At 63.2% G+C, this 17,626-nt stretch overlaps 1 protein-coding gene and 1 non-coding gene across 2 annotated transcripts; both read right to left on the bottom strand.

Annotated features, from left to right (window-relative positions):
* Window positions 1-6,650: 6,650 nt before the first annotated feature.
* ADAM11 (ADAM metallopeptidase domain 11) lies at window positions 6,651-17,572 on the bottom strand. The gene is made up of 26 exons (XM_015299265.3): window positions 17,393-17,572; window positions 15,922-16,112; window positions 15,644-15,720; window positions 15,357-15,420; window positions 14,753-14,838; window positions 14,603-14,669; window positions 14,455-14,503; window positions 14,304-14,374; window positions 13,771-13,845; window positions 13,639-13,710; window positions 13,097-13,254; window positions 12,943-13,027; window positions 12,750-12,840; window positions 12,621-12,672; window positions 12,068-12,167; window positions 11,600-11,671; window positions 11,436-11,528; window positions 11,283-11,363; window positions 10,932-10,982; window positions 10,297-10,360; window positions 10,131-10,230; window positions 9,940-10,059; window positions 9,036-9,204; window positions 8,829-8,943; window positions 8,647-8,737; window positions 6,651-8,169 (listed from the first exon to the last, which is right to left on the bottom strand). The coding sequence occupies exons 1-26, from the start codon at window positions 17,454-17,456 to the stop codon at window positions 8,124-8,126; spliced, it is 2,304 nt and encodes a 767-aa protein (XP_015154751.1). The 5' UTR covers window positions 17,457-17,572; the 3' UTR covers window positions 6,651-8,123.
* On the bottom strand, window positions 10,982-11,045 carry MIR12254 (microRNA mir-12254). The gene has a single exon (NR_162019.1). It is a non-coding gene; the product is annotated as a microRNA mir-12254 (primary transcript).
* Window positions 17,573-17,626: the final 54 nt, after the last annotated feature.

The following is a 17,626-nucleotide window of genomic DNA, read 5'->3' as shown; positions in this document are numbered from 1 at the left end:
TTGTCATCCTTGCCCCATATCCCCTTGTCCCTTGGTCCCCCGTCCCATGAGATCATGGGGATACTCATTCTCCTGGTCCCATTTGCCCCCCTTGTCCCCTGGTTCTGTTTGTCCCCTGGGGTCACTGGGATGCTCATTCCTGTGTTCCCTTTAGTCCTCTTTGCCCCGCGTCCCCTTGTCCCCTGTTCCATGAAGTCTTGGGGATACTCGTTCCCCTTGTCTCCATATCCCCTCGTCCCCTGATCTGCTATCCCATGAGGTCATGGGGATACTCATTCCCCTTGTCCCTTTTGTCCTTCGTGTCCTCTGGTCCCTTGTCCCATGGGGTCATTGGGATACTTTTCCCCCAGTCCCATTTGTCTTCCTTGTCCCCATGTCCCCTGGCCTCCTGTCCCATAAGGTCACGGGGATTCTCATTCCCCCGGTCTCATTTGTCCCCATGTCCGCTGGTCCCTTGTCCCATGGTGTGGTTGGGATGCTCGTTCCCCACGATGTCCCCTTCGTCCCTTTGTCCTTACATCCCCCGCTCCCTCACTGCGTTTTTCACCCTATGGAAAACGACTGATAGCTCCACGTATTTACATATTTAAGATGTTCCTGCTCTCTCTCACTGTGCAACGCGCCGCTCCCCGGGGCTCCGAGCTGTCCCAGTACCTTTTGGGGACGGTTTCTGTGTTTCCGACGTGATGTGGTTGGATGGAGCCGTGGTCATTCTGCTCTCATAGCCCTGCCCCCCCCGGCCCTGCGCACACACCCTGTCTGTACAGGTCTTAACAAAGCCCTTCTGCATACAGATGACAATGCCTTATCCCCGACCCCCTCCTCCTCCTGTCACATCCGAGGGGCCGAGTTCAGCCGGAGCAATATTTGTACGATTTAATTTCTGCTTGAGAGGCCGGTCGGACTCGTGGCATTCTGCAGTTTTGGCATTCAACTTGAATTTATAATTACAAAAAAAAAAGGGGGGGGGGGGGGGGGGGGGGGGGGGGGGGGGGGAGGGAATGCAGTATTTCTGCCCCCTGGCGGTGTCTTTTTGGCCAGGGTGAGCATTCCCATCTGAGGGGCGCTGAGAAGTGTCTGTTTGGTGGTGCTCTGTGTGACTGTGCTGTGTCCGCCGCGCTGCCGGGGCGGTTGCAGCAGTGCATGCAGTGCAGCTTTGGGACGCGGCGTTGGGACGGAGCGTTCCTTGCAGGGCGTGCATGGAAGCCCCCCCCCCCCCCCCCCGTGGGGTGTCCGTGGCTGCCGTTGGTTTCAAGGCTTCGGGTTCGGTTCCTTTTTCCTCCTGAAGAAATGATAACGCATTACTTGAAGACGCTCTCTTGCCCTGGCTTGGTGCAGGCCGTCCCGAAATAAACACTCAGAACGGATTTTGGACCAAAAAAAAAAAAAAAAAAAAGAAACTGAAGGTGCCTCGAGTTTGTGTTCACCTCTGGCTTTGTCTATTGAACGCAGTGGGTTGCAGAGAACCGGGCTGAGGGGCGTTTTTGCAGCGGTGGGACGCGCGGCGGGGGAGCTGCGGAGCGCGGGGGGCGATGCGCGGGTTGGGATTTCAACCCGTTTGACCTCAGCGTAATAAGGAGCCGCTTTCCGACGGCGTCCAAAGGGAGGAACGTGGAGAGCCGGCCCTCCAGGAGCTCCTCCTGCCCGCCCGGGATCTGCACTGATGCATGTGAATGAGCGCTGTGCGGCCAAGCGTGCGGCGTCAGCTGCCCCGAGCGGAGCAGACGGGGCCGCTGCCTTTGCGCGTCGCAGCTGAATGCCCGTCTGTTGTGCTGCCACAAAGGATCGCTCTGTGAGCGGGGCTGCTGGCGGCGGAGCGGGACGCAGCCCACCTTCCGCGGCAGCCGTTCATCCCCTCTGTGTCACAGCAGGGTTTCCACGCGGATTCCTGCTCGCTCGGAAAGCAGCGCTTTGCTCTCTGCAGGGTGGTGTCGGTGCTGTCGGGGCGGTGCTGTGCCAGGAGGGGTGCCCTGCAGGGGGGAACCACGGCCCGCATCTCTTGCAGCGATTGAGACCTCACGTCGGCGATGCCTTTCAGCTCTGCACACACGCGGGGCATTGCAGCGTGCCGACTTCCACCCCTTTGTCTCGCCCTCATGTAAAGCTGTGTGATGAACTCACGTGGGTTCCTTTCTGTCCCGGTGTTTCTTTTCTCCGGGGCAGAGCCACAGAGCCCCACGGCCACAGCTCAGAGCAGCGCTGCTGAGTGCCACCCTGGAGGATGAGGGACGGCACCCAAACCTTCAGCCCGCTCAGCAAAGCAGCACATCGTTAATCAGCTCCAGCGCTAATTGAGGGCCCTGTGGTCAGTGGGCTGCTGCTGGGTTTGTAGGGTGCCCAGCAGCCGCACAGAGAGCCTCAGCTGGGAGTCCACCCCTTTGTGCTGAGCTCCCAGTCGCCCCCAGCGCTGAGCCCTCTGTCTCACTGCAGAGCGAGGATCGGCAGCTGTGCTTCATCCGTCCTCCATATTTGGTAGCAAACTTGTTCACATCTCAACGGCTCTTTGCAGGAGCTGCTGAAAGGTCGGTTCGGTGACATCAGCTTTGTGCTGAGCCTCGGCGGGCTCGGAGCTGGACGTGGTCACAGCACGTGGGGTCAGCACGTGGGGTTGTTTATACGTAGGTTTGGGACAGGGGCGCCCGTGCTGTCCGCTGGGTGCAGTGCTTGGCCTCTTAGAGCAAACCTGCTCCTCACTGCAGAAATGAGCGCTGTCTTGCCCCGCGTTAACGTCTCTTTTCGGCCCTCTTGCCTTGCAGTGGAAGGGGAGCTCAGCACATCCCCAGCATCACCGAGCCGTGGTGGCCACAAACCCTCCTGCCGAAAACCAGAGGGCAAATCTGCTTGTGAGGACTCGGCAGTGCAGCTGCGGAGGGGAGAAGCAGCTCCAAACCCAGCAGAGCAGCCGCAGAGCTGTCCTGCCGCGGGCACACACTGGGAGACGTGCGGCCAGGGGGGACGAAACGTCTGAGATAAGAGCAGACGTGGCTGTATCAAACAGAAAAGGGGTTTATTCGAGGAAACGCGGAGGGGAGGGCGGTTTGGAGGGCTGCTGTGCACGGAGCATGAATGCCATTCAGGCAGCGCCGTTCAGCCGATGTTCAGCTCGGGGAAATCCTCGCTGCCGGGCGCAGCTCAGCGCTGCAGGGCAGGCTGGTGCTGTGCAGGCACAGAGATCCCCCACCTCCCATAAACATTTGGGGTTCTGAGCAGAAGGCAGCAGCACAGCGGTGCGCCCCGCTCACCCCAGAAAGGGGTATTTCCGAGAAGCTGCAAAATGCCATCCAGTTTCCTTCGTGCATTTTAGCACGCTGTCCCTGCATGAGTATTTGCTCTGGATGCTGTTCCCCCACCGCCCCCAGGGGGAGGAGAGCCGTGCACTGCTGGGCTGGCAGCAGCGTGGGGTGGTGTTTGGTTCACTGAGCCGCTCTGAGACGCGGTTTCCCATCACCTCTTCTCGCTGCTGAGCTGCAGTGGGGTTACATAACAGATGGGTTTTATTTCTTCTTCTCTTTTTTCCCCATAAGGGAAGTTGTGATCCTCTGTAATGCTGGGATTTCTTTGCGTTTCCTATCTGTGTGCATCTCCTTCATATCCGACGCGGAAGGAGAAAAGCCTGACAGTGGGAGGAGGTCGCAGCGCAGCGCTGGCCGCAGCACGAGGGGATGGGAGTTACATAAACTGCTCTGACCCGGAGTGCCACAGCGCTGCAGACATCAAAGGGGATCTTCAGGAGCCCCACAGCCTTCAAAGCCCATTTAACAAATGGCCGCTTTGTCCTCATGTTGAAACTCTTCAGAGGAATTGGGGAGATGCGCTCGGGACGCGGAGCCCTCTTTGCAGACGCCCGGCAGGCTCTGATCCCCACCTCCTGTGGGGCAGTGGGAGCTGCTGGGGGTTCAACGCCCGCCTTGGGATCCCTGCGGGGCGCCGCTGCCGTGGTGTGAGCGATGGCTTTGGCTCTGCAGGGCTTAAAGCCCACCAGCAGCCATGTGAGCTCAGCCTTCCAAGGGAGAGAGCAGCAGCAAGGCTGGCCTGTGGAGCGATGGGGTCTCTGAGCTGGGAAAGGCCTTCAGGGCAGCATCCCGGCCAGAGCACTGCATCCTAAAGGGCGGTGGGAGATTCCTTGCATCGCACACTCTGGGAATTGGGTTCCCCCGTTGCCCCCAGGACGTTCCCAATGCAGCTGGGAGCAGCACGGAGCCCTCCCTCCCATTTCCAGCTCTCTGGGCTGGCAGTGTCCCTTCCTTTCTCCTTGTCTGAGCTCTTCCTGCTGCAGCAGCGCTCCGACACGCGATGCCCCATCGCCTGCAGCGGGTGCGTGTCCCATTTCCCAGCAAGGCCAGCAGTGGGTCAGGGCCTGGGCGCTGCCTGCTGGCGGAGCTGCTCCTTCCCATGGCTGCAGCACGGCTGCTTGGAGATGCTCACCGCTCCCCCTGCGCTGCTCCTGTCGGTGCATGGCCGTGTTCTGTGCTTCCAGCTGGGCCTCTCTCTCAGAACCTCGGCAGCAGGTGCCGAACAGCAGCTCTCATTTGTCAGCTCAGGGATGGAACAGAATGGGATGTGGGCGATGGACCGGGCCCTGAGCTTTGGGGCTGAGGCTGAGCCCTCACTGTCCCCTCTGCAGACCTCATCCTCCCACCCTGGGTGCAGCCCAGCAGCCTCCCCAGGTGTGAAGCACCCAGAGCGCGTGGGCTCCTGCTTTCTCTCCCCTTCTTAATCCCCCAAACAGCCCCCTGCAGGACGGCATCCTCCCATTGCAGCCCACATGGCAGCGTTGGCTCCCGACCATCTGATGTCTCCCCCTGACCCGAACTTCTCTGCTCTCTTACAGACATGAGAGCTGAAAAGCCATCGCCTCCCTCTGCTCCCGCAAGCTGCTGCTCACGTGGCACCCCGTGCTGCTGCTGGGGAGTCCAGGAGGACATTCTTCCATTGTGTGCACCCTAAAAGGGAGGTCTGCCTCATTCGATTATCGCCGAGCGATCACAGCCAGATGGTCCACCGTCAGCTCCTGCAGCCGAAGGAGCCGAGGGACCGCAGGTCCGAGCAGCTCCCCTTTATGTAATGGCACAGAGGAGGCTGCGGGAGGTCTGTCCTGTCGGGTCTGCTGATGAGCAGCGGCTCTTTTCTCCTCCTCGGGGCTCTGTGGCTGTGAGGACCCGCTGCCAGGTGGTGAAAGAGTCACTGCTTGTTGCGCTGCGTTCCAGGAGGACTGCGCCGCTCCGGGAAGGACCTCGGAGGGGCCGGGAACCCAACGCCGTCTCCGTGCCCTCCTGACCCCAAAGGCTCCGAAGGACTCAGCGTTCGTTCACCGGCGGTGCCTCCACATCGCTCCTGATGCGCTCAGCACCGCGGCACGCAGTCCCCAAACCCAAAAAGCTCCTCTGAGCTGCGCCTCCGCTGTGGCTGAGAGCGAAGCTGCGCCCCTCCGGAGGACCCCAAAGAGTGGGGGGGTACCGCAGCCCCGCGCTGTGCATTCCGCCTCCGGCGCGGCCCCGCCGCGCATCTCCTGCGCCGTCCGTCGGTGCGAGGAGCGGGCAGGGAGAGCCCTCTCGTGGCTGATGCGGTGAAGAGAGCGCTGGGAGGGGAGAGCGGCGGCGGGGGAGGGCCGAGGAGTTCCGTGTGAGCCCGGGGGTACGGCTGGGAAGTCGGGATGGGCATCGCAGAGAGCCCGTGGGACAGCGGGAAAGGGGACGGCAGGGATAAATGGGACCGGGGGGATGAGCATCCTAATGATGGCCCCAAGGGAAAGGGGAGCGGGGGACGGGAGGGCAAAGGGGACAAATGGGACCAGTGGAATGAGCGTCTCGGTGACCCCGTGGGACAGGGAACCCGGGGACAGGGAGATAAATGGGATCGGGGGAATATGCATCCACGTGACCCCAAGGGACAGGGGAGCAGGGGGCAAATGGGACACTAAGACAAGACAAGAGGGTCAAATGGGACCAGGGGAATGGACATATCAATGACCCCATGGGGCAGGGTACCAGGGACAAGAGGACAACGGGAATAAATGGGACTGGGGAAACAAACATCCCAATGATGGCCCTAAGGGACAGGGGACCAGGGCATAAATGGGACCAGTGGGATGAGCATATCAGTGACCCCGTGGGACGTGGAGATGTGGGGACAAGGGGAGCGAGCATCCACATGACCCCATAGGACAGAGGAGCAGGGGACAGGGGGAACAAATAGGAGCAGGGCAGAGAGCATCCCAGTGACCCTATGGGACAAGGGGCCATGGGACAAGGGGGACACAGGGACCAGGGGGGCAGATGGGACCGGGGGACAGATGGGGCCAGGGGAATGGCTTCTGTCTGTCCCTGGATGTGTGAGGATACGTCGGGTGTGAGCGTGCAGCGCTGCCCGGCCTCGTGCTGCTCACCCGGCCCCGCAGAAAGGCAGAACCCCACAGATTTTCCAGTTCTTTATTGTAAATAAATCTGTGACATCGCAGGAGGCGTCGCGGGGTCCGGGCGGACGCACCCGGGGACCCCAGCAGGGCTGAAGCAGAGGCACACGAGCGGGAGGTGAGGTGAGGTGCGCTGCGGGGCCGTGGGGTCGGCTCACCCCAGCCCTGGGCCACCCCCGGTCCCGGCGGCACCGCGGGGCCGAACAGCATTAAAATCATTAAGAAAAAAAAAAAGAAATTGTGTATTTATATATATATATATATATTTATATATATGTTCACGTCCCCAAAACCGGTGACGGGTGTTGGGACGGGGACACGGGGCTCCCATGGGGACGGCGGTGTCCTCTCGCAGGCACTGCAGCTGTGGGGACATTGTGGTGACAGATTGAGGGACGGGGGGGTTGGACCCCCACACACCGCCCCGTGCTGCCCAGCTCCCCATCTCCCATCTCGAGCCATGGGGCTGCTGTGCCACGTGGGGACCTCCACCCTATTGTCCTGGGACTGCCCCTCGTGGTCACCCTGTCCCACGCAGGCAGCCCCGGGGACACCTCCTGTCCCACTGCTGACCCCATAGCAGGAGACACGTGGGGGGGACACTGCCACCCCACCGTGGGCGTGGGGTCCCCGCTGTGCTGAGTGTCATCGTGGGGCTGCGGTGTGCCCTAAGTGCTCCATGGTGGTGTGGGATGGATGGCTCGGGGTGATGTGGGGCTGTGGGGGCAGGGGTGACAAGTGCCACCCCCTTGTCCTGAGGGTGACACGTTGGACATGCGAAGTGCCATGGGGACCGGGGGGCCAGGAGAATGAGCATCCCAATGACCCTAGGGGACAAGGGACCGGGGGAACAAGGGGGATAAGTGGGACGAAAGGAATGAGCATCCCAGTGACCCCAAGGGACAAGGGACCAGGGAACAAGGGGACATGGGGTGACACTCCCCTGGGCTCACCCTGCCCCCCAGCCCCATAGGGTGGCCCTGATGCTGTTGGTGTCCTTGTTTTGGGGTGCACCTTTTGGGATGGGGAAGATGATGGATGGGGGATGTCCTTGTCCCAGAGCCTGGCACCCATGGGTGTGGGACCCCACCGGTGGGGATGTGAGATGAGGGGGACAGGGATGGCCCCCAGGCCCTGCTCTGGGGGCATGGAGGGGACAACTGGCCTGGTCCTGGGGGGTACTGGGGGATACTGGCCTGGTACAGGGGGTGCGGCCCCCAGAGCTGGAAGATGCTGACATGGAGTGAGGGGGGGTCCTGACCCCCCCCCCTCCCCCCAGGGCCATGTGGGGTTGGGGGTCCTGGTGTGGCCCCCCCAGGTACATTCATGGCGGTGCAGTGACCCCAACCCCAGGAGGGCCCGGGGGGTCCGGACATTCGTGGCGGTGCAGTGGGGTGGGGGGGATCCCCCCGTGCTCTCCTCCCTCCTCGGGCGGACCCGCTCAGGCCCCCCCGGACCTGCAACACAGAAGTGAGGAGCGCTTTAGTGCAGGGGGGTGACACGAGGTATGGGATAGGGGGACACGGGGGACACCAAGCCCCAAAGAGCCCCCCCCGCCCCGCTGGGCTCTTTGGGGTGGGCACAGAGATGGAGACAGCACGAGGGCAGCCGGACAGACAGTGACACGGACAGACGGGCGGCGGTTCCAGCCCGGGGGGGTCACCGCTGCCGCCGGACGGTGATGGTGACGAGGAGACGACGGGGTGGGGGGTTACACTCCCTGCTGCGCCGGGTCGTACCTTCCGCGGCGGATGTTCCTGGGGACAGTGGGGAGAGGACAGCGGTGTCAGTGTCCCCAGTGTCCCTGGCGTCCCTCTGAGCCCCCTGACCCCCAGGGGACAAGGAGGACAAGTGGGACCAAGGCGGTGAGGATCCCCATGGCCTCACGGGGACAAGGGGACAAAGGAAGAAGAAGGACAAAGGGGACTGGGGAATGAGCATCCCAGTGACCCCAGGGGACGAGGGACGTGGGGATGTAGGGTCAAGGGGGACAAGTCGGATCAGGGGAATGACATCTCCATGACCACAGGGGACAAGGGAGCAGGGGACAATGGGGACAAATGGGACTGGGGGAGTAACGTCCCAATGAGCCCGGGGGGCAAGGAGACACGGTGATGAGGGGGACAGATGGGACCGGGGGAATGAGCATCCCAGTGACCCCGTGGGACAAGGGGACACGGAGACAAGGGGACAAATGGGACCAGGGGAATGAGCATCCCGATGACCCCGCTTACTTGAATCCCCATCCCGTGCCACCAAGGACGATGGCAGCCACCAGTACGGCCCCGGCGATGGACCCAATGATGATGTTGGTGCCACTGGGACCTGGGACAGGAGGACAGGGACATGCATCAGAGCTGACACGGCCGTGGGGCACCACGGGGAGCAGGGACAGCACCACGCGCCCCCAGCAGACCCTTGTAGCGCTCCGTCTCCCCCGTGGGTTTGGGTTCGGGAATGGGGTCGTAGACGCTGCAGTCCTTCCCCGTCCACTCGGGCTGACAGATGCACTTCCCCTCATTGCTGCACACCTACAAGGGGGCGGCGTCACCCCGTGCTGTCACCCCGTGCTGTCACCCCGTGCTGTCACCCCCTGCCTCCCAGCCCCGTCCCCACGCCTCACCCCGTGCTCAAAGCAGATCTTCCCATCCCCGCTGCCGGGGCAGGAGCTGAAGTTGAAGGCGGTGACCGGAAGGCATTTGTGGTCGAGGCACAGCATGGCAGGGCCGCACGGTGTGCCGTCCTCCACGTAGCTCAGCTCTGAGCCATCCGCCAGCTGCACGTGGCCGCCCCTGCAAGGTGGCGGTGGGGTGACAAGGGGGTGCACCAACCCCATGTCCCTCTCCCCAAAGGGGCGGCAAGGGGACATCGCCGTGTCCACGCCCTCACACCCAGTGGGGTGACACGGGGACACAACCGGGTCTATGTCCCAGTCCTGAAGGTGGTGACACACCGAGGGGGTGACAAAGGGACCCCACTGTGTCCATGTCCCCAAAGGAGAGACACAGGAACCACACTGTGTGCACTGTCCCATCCTGCAGGGACCCTGCCATGTCCTTGTCCCCATCCCCCAGGGAGTGACACACCAAGGCGATGACACAGGGACAGAAGGACCCATCCGTGTCCATGTCCCCAGGGCTGTGACACAGGGACCCCCATCCCCAGTGAGATGACACAGGGACACCGCTGAGTCCACGTCCCCAAGAGGGTGACGCAAGGACCCAACCATGCCCGGGTCCCCCCGGGGGTAACACATGGACCTCACTGCCACCTCCTCCCTGTCCCCAGTGGGGTGACACAGAGACCCCACTGTCCATATCCCCACGAGGGTGACACATAGAACCCGAAGTGTCCACGCCCCTGTCCCCAAGGGATGACCCCCCTGTGCTCACGCCCCCATCCCTAAGGAGGAGACACAAGCACACCACCAGGTCCTCGTCCCCACTGGGTTGACGAGGGGTCCCCACAGCGCCCACGTCCCCAAAGGGGCGGCGCTGTGTCGCTGTCCCCGAGGCGGTGGCGCCCACCTGCAGTCCACGTAGCGGTTCTGATGGAAGAAAGTGGTGGTGGCCACCTCCCCGCTCAGCTCTCCCAGCCGCGGCGTCCCCGAGATGTTGGCGCACAGCAGGAACCCGCACAGCACGTCCCTGCGGGCAGCGGGGCGGTGACGCCGGGTGACGCCGGGAGGGGACGTGGGGCGCTCAGTGGGGTCACTCACTGCTTGTTGCACTGCGTCCACCCCGCGCCCTCGCGGCCGCAGTTGCCCCTCTCGGTGCCCTCCACGTTGAGTTTCTCGTAGCAGAAGCGCTCCGCAGAGCCTGCAGAGAGCCGTGTCATCCGCTGCCCCCGATGCGGGGATGGGGGTGTGGGGTCCGTGCACTCACCGCGGCCCCATAGCGCGTTGCACTGCCGGTCCCGGGTCTTACAGCGCCCACCGTAGCAGCGGCCCTGGGAGCGGTTATAGGGTCGTGATGGGCACCCGTGGGAGCGGGGAGAGGGTCGTGGTGGCACCCATGGGAATAGGAATAGGGTCATGGTTGATACTCGTGGAAGCAGTTATAGGGTCATGGATGGTACTCGTGGAAGCAGTTATAGGGTCATGGCTGGTACCCATGGGAGTGGTTATAGGGTCATGGTGGCACCAATGGGAGTGGTTATAGGGACATGGTGGCATCAGTGGGAGTGGTTATAGGGTCATACTGGCACCCATGGGAGGGAGGATAGGGTCACACTTGGCAACCATGGGAGTAGTTATAAGGTCATGGTGGCACCCATGGGAATAGGAATAGGGTCATGGTTGGTACCCAGGGAAGCAGTTATAAGGTCATGGCTGGTACCCATGGGAGTGATTATGGAGTAGTGGTGGCACCCATGGAAGCAGGGATAGGGTCACGGTGGCACCCATGGGAGTAAGAATAGGGTCATGGTTGTTACCCATGGAAGCAGTTATAGGGCCATAAGCATGGCACCCATGAGCACCGTGATCCCATGGATGTGCCATGCCTATGGTGCCACTCACCTGCTCGTTATCACAGAAGTACCCGTCCAGTTTGTGGAGGTTGGGGGGACACTGGGGGCAGGAGAGGATGTTTGGGACCCTGCTGTACCCCAATGACCCTTCTGTGCCCCCATAGTCTTACTGTGACTCTACTGTGCCCCTAAGACCTCACAGTACCACCACAGTCACGCTGTGCCTCCAAGTGACCCCATTGTGTCCCCAGTGACCCCACTATGCCCCCCACAGCTCTACTGTGCCCCAATGACCCCACTGTGACTCCCAAAGCCCCACTGTGCCCCCAGTGATCCCACTGTGCCCCCTTGGCCCCACAGTGCCCCAATGACCCCACAGTGCCCCGATGACCCCTCTCACCTGGCTCGAGTCCCCGGTGCACGTCTCGGGGATGTCACACTCATTCACCGCCTCCCGACAGGACACACCACGTGGTTCATACTGGGGGACAAATCCCACATCAGGACCTGACCCCACAGACCTCCCAGCGCCCCACACCGTGCCCCATAGCACCTTGCATCCCTTACAGCACAGCCCGTCGCTGCACATGGCGTCGTGTGTCAGCGTGCACTTCTTGCAGCAGTTCCCTCCGCTCCTGGCACACTCCTGTGGGGCAGCGCGGTGCTCAGCCCCACCCCGGCCCCATAGCTGCCCCCCGTGGCCCCGATCCCGCTCACCGTCTGCGATCCACAGTCGCACTCCTCTCCTGCCTCCACAAACCCATTGCCGCACTCTGGTGGGTCCAGGAGCTGTGGGGAAGGGCTGTGGGGTTGTCCCTTCCAACCCAACCAAGACCCCAAGAGACTTCCCACCTCATTGGCGCCCCACTGATTTTCCTACTGGCCCCATTGATGCCCCAAGGACTCCCCGTCCCATGAATGCCTGTTGGCTCATTGATATCCCAGGGACTCTCCACCCCACTGATACCGCAGGGGCTCCTCACCCCACTGATGCCCACTGGCCCCATTGGTGCCCCAGAGACCGCTCACCCCATTGATGTCAGTGAGCCCCATTGATGCCCCAGGGACTCCCCATTCCACTGATGCCCGTTGGCCTCATGGATGCCCCAGGGACCCCCCACCCCAGTGATGCCTATTGGACCACTGATGCCCTAGGGAGCCCCCTCCCCAGTGGTGCCCCATTACCTTTAGGGGTTTGTTGAAGAGGCAGCTGCCCCCGCCGTCCTGCAGGAATTGGTTGTACTCATCAATGCTGCAGCGGGAGAACTTCCGCGGGAGGTAGTACCTATGGGGGGACGCGGTGACACCGGGTGGCTGCCACCGCCCCACGGGTGGCACCTCCAGGGGTGGCCATGTGCCACGTGGGGGCAGCACTCACCCCGTATCCCAGGGACCTCCCTTTGCCCCCAATGACCCCGCTGTGTTCCCACAGCCCTGCTGCTCCCCAGTGACTCCGCTATTCCCCCAACGACCTCACTGTGCCCCTACGACCCCTCTGTGCCACCGTGGCCTCACCGTGCCCCAATGACCCCGATGTGCCCCCCCCCCATCCAGCTGTGCCCCAATGACCCCACTGTACCCCCACTGACCCCACCGTGCTCCCAATGACCCCTCTGTGCTCACATGGCCCCCCTGTGCCCCCAGTGACCCCGCTGTGCCCTCCACCACCCCACTGTGGGAGCACCCCATGGGTGGCACCTCCTGGGGTGGCCGTGTGCCACGTGGGGACAGCGCTCACCCCGTGTCCTCCATGATGCAGCCCAGCCACGCATCGGGGCAGCGGCAGTCCCCTATGGGATGGCAGAGCACTGCGGTGCCAGGGAGGGGACATTGTCCCCATGGGTGCCACCCCTGTCCCCATTGCTACCTGCCGATGCGCGGTGCTTGTTCCACATCATGCCCACATTCTGCCCCAACGTCTGCGCCAGCGTCACCGCCATGGCCGCCATGTTGCCATACTGCAACGGGGGCAGTATGGTCATTATGGGATCTCCAGTGGGGACAACATTGTCACCGTGGGGTCCCATGGCCACCACCCATCCTACACCCACATCACCCACCTCGTTGACCCCGCCAGCGCGCCCGGCTGAGCAGATACCCCCAACGAAGGCGGTACCACTGCGGCTGCTCTGGAAGGTGCGTCCCCTACAAGGGATGGGGCAAATGGGGACGTGGGCACGCGGCCATGGGGTGGGCTCCGGGCCCCATGCTCACGAGAAGAGGTGGACGGCGTCGCTGTGCTCCTCACGCCGGTGCCTCATGAACTCATTGAGTGTCCCCATTGAGTCCTCCTCCATGCGGATGCGGTCCCCTGCGGCCCACGTCTCCATGGCCACCAGCACAATGCGGGTGTTGAGCTGCTCCTTGTAGATCTGCAATAGGGTGACCATGGGGTGCTATGGGGCACAGTGGGGCACAATGCGCCATGGGGATGGTAATAGGTACACCATGCCATATGAATGGCAGTGGAGCACAAGGTGCCATGGGGATGGCAGTGGGACATGACGGGATACAATGGGGCACAACCGACAGTGGGGATGGCAGTGAGGCACTGTTTGCCATGAGGATAACGATGGGCTCAATGTGCCGTGGGGCACAATGGGGCAAAGTGCACAGTGGGGATGGCCATGGGGCACAACGCGCCATGGGAGCAGCACCACAGACAGCACCGTGCTCAGCACCTCATAGATGGACCCGCAGTCCCCTCCCCATAGACTGACCCACAGCCCCCACCCCAAGGATGGACCCACGCTCACCATGTCAGCCAGGTTGACCACAGACTTGGCGAAGTTGCTGGTGAGCACCACGGACCTGCGGAGCTGTAGGAACTTTGGGGAGCAGAGGGTGGGCGGCTGCCCCACCGCCATCCCTCTGCCCCACATCCCTACCAGCTGATGGTCGTTCACCACGGCCAGCTCGATGTACTTGGTCTCACTGTGCACTGTGTGCTGTGCCCGACGCACCTGCGGGTGGAGAAGGAGGTGGGCAGTGCCCATGGGGATGTATGGGGCAAGGAGTGGGGTTTGGGAGTTTCTGGCTCCATTTCATGGCTGTGAGCCCCAAAGTGTGACCCTGTTCCCAGCCCCATGTCTCCAACTCCATACTGCTGTTGCCATCCCCATTCTCCTGTCCCCAGCCCCATATCCTTTGTACCCAACCCCATGACCTTGTCCCCAGTACTGTATCCCTGTCCCCAGCCCTGTACCCCTCTCCCCAACCTGGTATCCCTATCCCTACCCCCATGCCCTTGTCCCCAACACTGTATCCCTGTCCCCAACCCTGTGCTCCTGCCCCTGTTCCCTACTCCATACCTTTGTCCTCAGCCCTGTGCCCTTGTCCCCAACCCCACACCCATGTCTCCAGCCCTGTACTCCCACCCCCAGCCCCATGCCCATGTCCTTCCCATGTTCCCACCACTCACCTGCCTCCTCCGCCGCCGCAGCCTGGCTGAGCTGCCCAAGCCGGACTGCCCCACGGCACCCAGCATGCAGCCTGCAGGGAATGGGGACAGTGGGATCGGGGCACTGGGCACACTGGGGATGCCGGACACAGCGCCAGAGCGCGGTGCTCACCTGGCTGGGCACAGCTTGGGGTGCGCTGGATGAGATGCGGCTGGAGACCCTATTGCAGGGAGAGTCACCAACACCCGTGCCCCCCACGTCCCCAAGGCCATGTCCCCTTTAGTGGGAAAACTGAGGCAGGGTGAGGGTCCCCACTCACCTCCCCGTGCTCGGTGCCCTCCTGGGGCTCAATCAGGAATATATCCCGTCCATCTGAGAAGACCCCACTGCAAGGGAAGCCCCAAGAGGTTCTGCCCACAGCCCTGCTCTGTGAGCACAGTTCTGACCCGGGGTTGGGGTCGGTACTCACTGCAGCCCCCGGCAGCTGGAGAGCGCTGCGAAGGAGCGGGGCCACCCGCGAACCCGGCCCTGGTAGTAGCAGTGCTCGCCTGCGCCCTAAGAGAGGGGTCAGGGCTGAGCCCACGGGGCACTGCTGCGTGGTGTGGCACAGCCAACATGGAACAACACGGCACCACATGGCACAACACGGCACAGCATAGCATGGTACGGCACAGCATGGCACAGTATGGCACAGTATGGCACAATATGGCATGGCACAGCACAGCACAACGTTGCACAACACGGCACAACGTGGTGGGGCATGGCATAACATAGCACAGCATGGCACAACATGGCATAACGTGGCACAGCATGGCATAGCATGGCATAACATGGCACAACATGGCAAAACATGGCACAACATGGCATAACATGGCACAACATGGCACAGCATGGCACAGCATGGCATAACATGGCACAACATGGCGAAACAACATGGCACAGCATGGCACAGCATGGCAGAACACAGCACGGCGTGGCACAGCATGGCACAACATGGCATGGCATAACGTGGTGTGGCATGGCACAACACGGCACAACACGGCATGGAACAGCATGGCATGGCACAGTCTCACCGTGCTGCTGCTGTTCTGCCCGCCGCCGAGGTGCCGCTCCACATAGTGAGAGGCGAGGAGGTGGCTGTGGGGACAGCAGTGGGGTGAGGACAGTGTGGGCCGCCCGGCCACCCTCACCCCACTGCGTGCCATGTGCCGCACACCGGCCGTTGGGAACCCAACCCAAGGGGACACTGAGATGCCACAGCCTCTGTGCCCTGTCTGCACCGAGGAGGGCTCCCACCCCGCCCCATAGCGACGCCCCATGGCAGGCATCACCCCGCAGCGGGGCTCACGTGGACACTCACTGGTTGAGCTCCAGATCCAGGATGAAGGCTGACCCAAAGGCACGCACCATGAAGCTGACCCGCGCCAGGTGCACCCCCTGCAAGAGAGCGGGGTCGGCGCTGGGTGCGATGGGGCCGCCCCACAGCGCGGCTCGGCGGCGGTGGCACAGCGCCAGATCCGTCTCCCCAGCGCCGAGTGAGCGCCGTTCATTATTCATGAGCCGTGTATTCGCACGTGCGCCTCCGGAGCTGAGCTTTAATGGGAACCCATTAGGGCGATGGGAACGCGGCGCACTTACGGGGCCGCCTCCCGCTCCAGACTCATTCCGGACCCTGGTGTCCAGCTGATGCTTCAGGACCTCTCCTCCCGTGCTGTGCCCCACCAACCTGCTGGGGTGGGTGACCTCGGCCAGCGCCCGTCCCTCCGGCCAGCCGGGCCGCGGGAGCCTCCGCTGCGGGGCGCCGGTCTGCGGGGTGGCACCTGCGGGGCCTGCGGGCCAGGAGTGCTGGTTGGTGGTGGGACCCGTGGGTTGGACGCCCCAAGGTCTGCAGTTGGGTCCTCCGTGGTCATGGGCTGGGTGCCCCATGGGTAGGGGTTGGGTGCCCCGTGGACAAGGTTTGGTTGTTCCATGGACGTGGGTTGGGTGCCCCATGGGTAAGGATTGGGTGTCCCATGGAGAAGCGTTGGGTGCCCCATGGATAAGGGCCCCAATGGACGTGGAGGGTCTGCGATGGGGACACATCCGGGGGGGGGAACCAAGGAAACATGGAGAGGCAGCACCATGGATGCATGTGGGGGGACCTGGGGTTGTGGGGACCCGGTGGACATGGAGGGGACTCAATGGGGACATGCTCTAGGGGGGACCTGAGGCCATGGGGACACAGAAGGGCTTCAATGGAGATGTTCCTGGGGGGACTCAAGGCCATGCTGTGTCCCCAAAGGGACACCTGGGGGTCACAGAGGGGCTGTGATGGGGACACGTCCTGGGTAGACCTGATGCTTATGGGGACCTGAGGAGCATGAGGGGGCTGCGATAGGGACATTTCCTGTGGGATCCAAGGCCACGCTGCATGCCAAAGGGACACCTGGGGGACATGGAGGGGCTGTGATGGGGACATGTTCTATGAGGACCCAAAGCCATGGGGATCTGGGGGGCACGGAGGGGACCCAGTGGGGACCTGGAGGGGAGCTGAGGCCATGGGGACCTGGGGCACTGCAACGGGGATCTATCCTGGGGAACCCAAGGCCATGCTGCGTTCCCAAAGGGACACCCGGGGACCCACGGTACACAGAGGGGCTGCAGTGGGGCCTGCTACATACATACAAAGGGGACACCTGGGGACCTGGGGGACGTGGAGGCACTGAAACGTGGACACATCCTGGGGGTCCCGAGGTGATGGGGACACGGGGGGGCTGTGATGGGGACATGTCCCGGGGGGGGGGCCAAGGCCATGCTGCATCACAAAGGGGACACCCGGGGATCGGGGACACGGAGCGGCCCCATTGAGGACGGGTCCTGTGGGAGTCCCGAGGCCGCGGGGCCGCGGAGGGGCAGCGATGGGGCCGCGTCCCGCGGTGGGGGCGCACAGCATCGTGGCTCTGCGTCCCAGGGGACACCCAGGGGACACGCGGGGATCACACACGGGGGCGGTGCGGCGCGGTACCGCCGCATCCAAACACCGCAGCGGTGGGGCCGGAGGGTCCGGGGGAGGTTCCGGAGGTGACCGGGATGGACCGGAGGGGACGGGGAGGGGACCGGGGGGACCTACCTGCTCTCGGGGTCAGCGACAGCAGCGCGGCCAGCAGCCACCCCCAGCCCCGCAGCGCGCTCATCGCTCCCGCATCATCCGCCCCTCCGCCCCCCGGGGCCGGGGATGGAGCGGTGCGGAGCGGAGCGGTGCGGAGGGGCCGCCCCCACCACCCGCACAGCGCTGCACCGCACCGTCCCCGTCCGCAGCACCGCCCCTCCCCCCCCCCCCCCCCCCCCCCCCCCCCCCCTCCCC

Source organism: Gallus gallus, chromosome 27 (assembly GCF_016699485.2).
Source record: "Gallus gallus isolate bGalGal1 chromosome 27, bGalGal1.mat.broiler.GRCg7b, whole genome shotgun sequence".
Classification (NCBI taxonomy): domain Eukaryota; kingdom Metazoa; phylum Chordata; class Aves; order Galliformes; family Phasianidae; genus Gallus; species Gallus gallus.
This window is presented reverse-complemented; position numbering and strand designations above follow the sequence as displayed.

Coding starts and splice junctions, on each gene's coding strand:
- ADAM11 (XM_015299265.3), bottom strand. CDS start 17,456: ATGAGCGCGCTGCGGGGCTGGGGGTGGCTGCTGGCCGCGCTGCTGTCG. Junction 12,841..12,942: donor GCGCTGGCGGGGTCAACGAG/GTGGGTGATGTG, acceptor CCCCCGTTGCAG/TATGGCAACATGGCGGCCAT. Junction 8,170..8,646: donor GGCACGGGATGGGGATTCAA/GTAAGCGGGGTC, acceptor CACTGTCCCCAG/GAACATCCGCCGCGGAAGGT.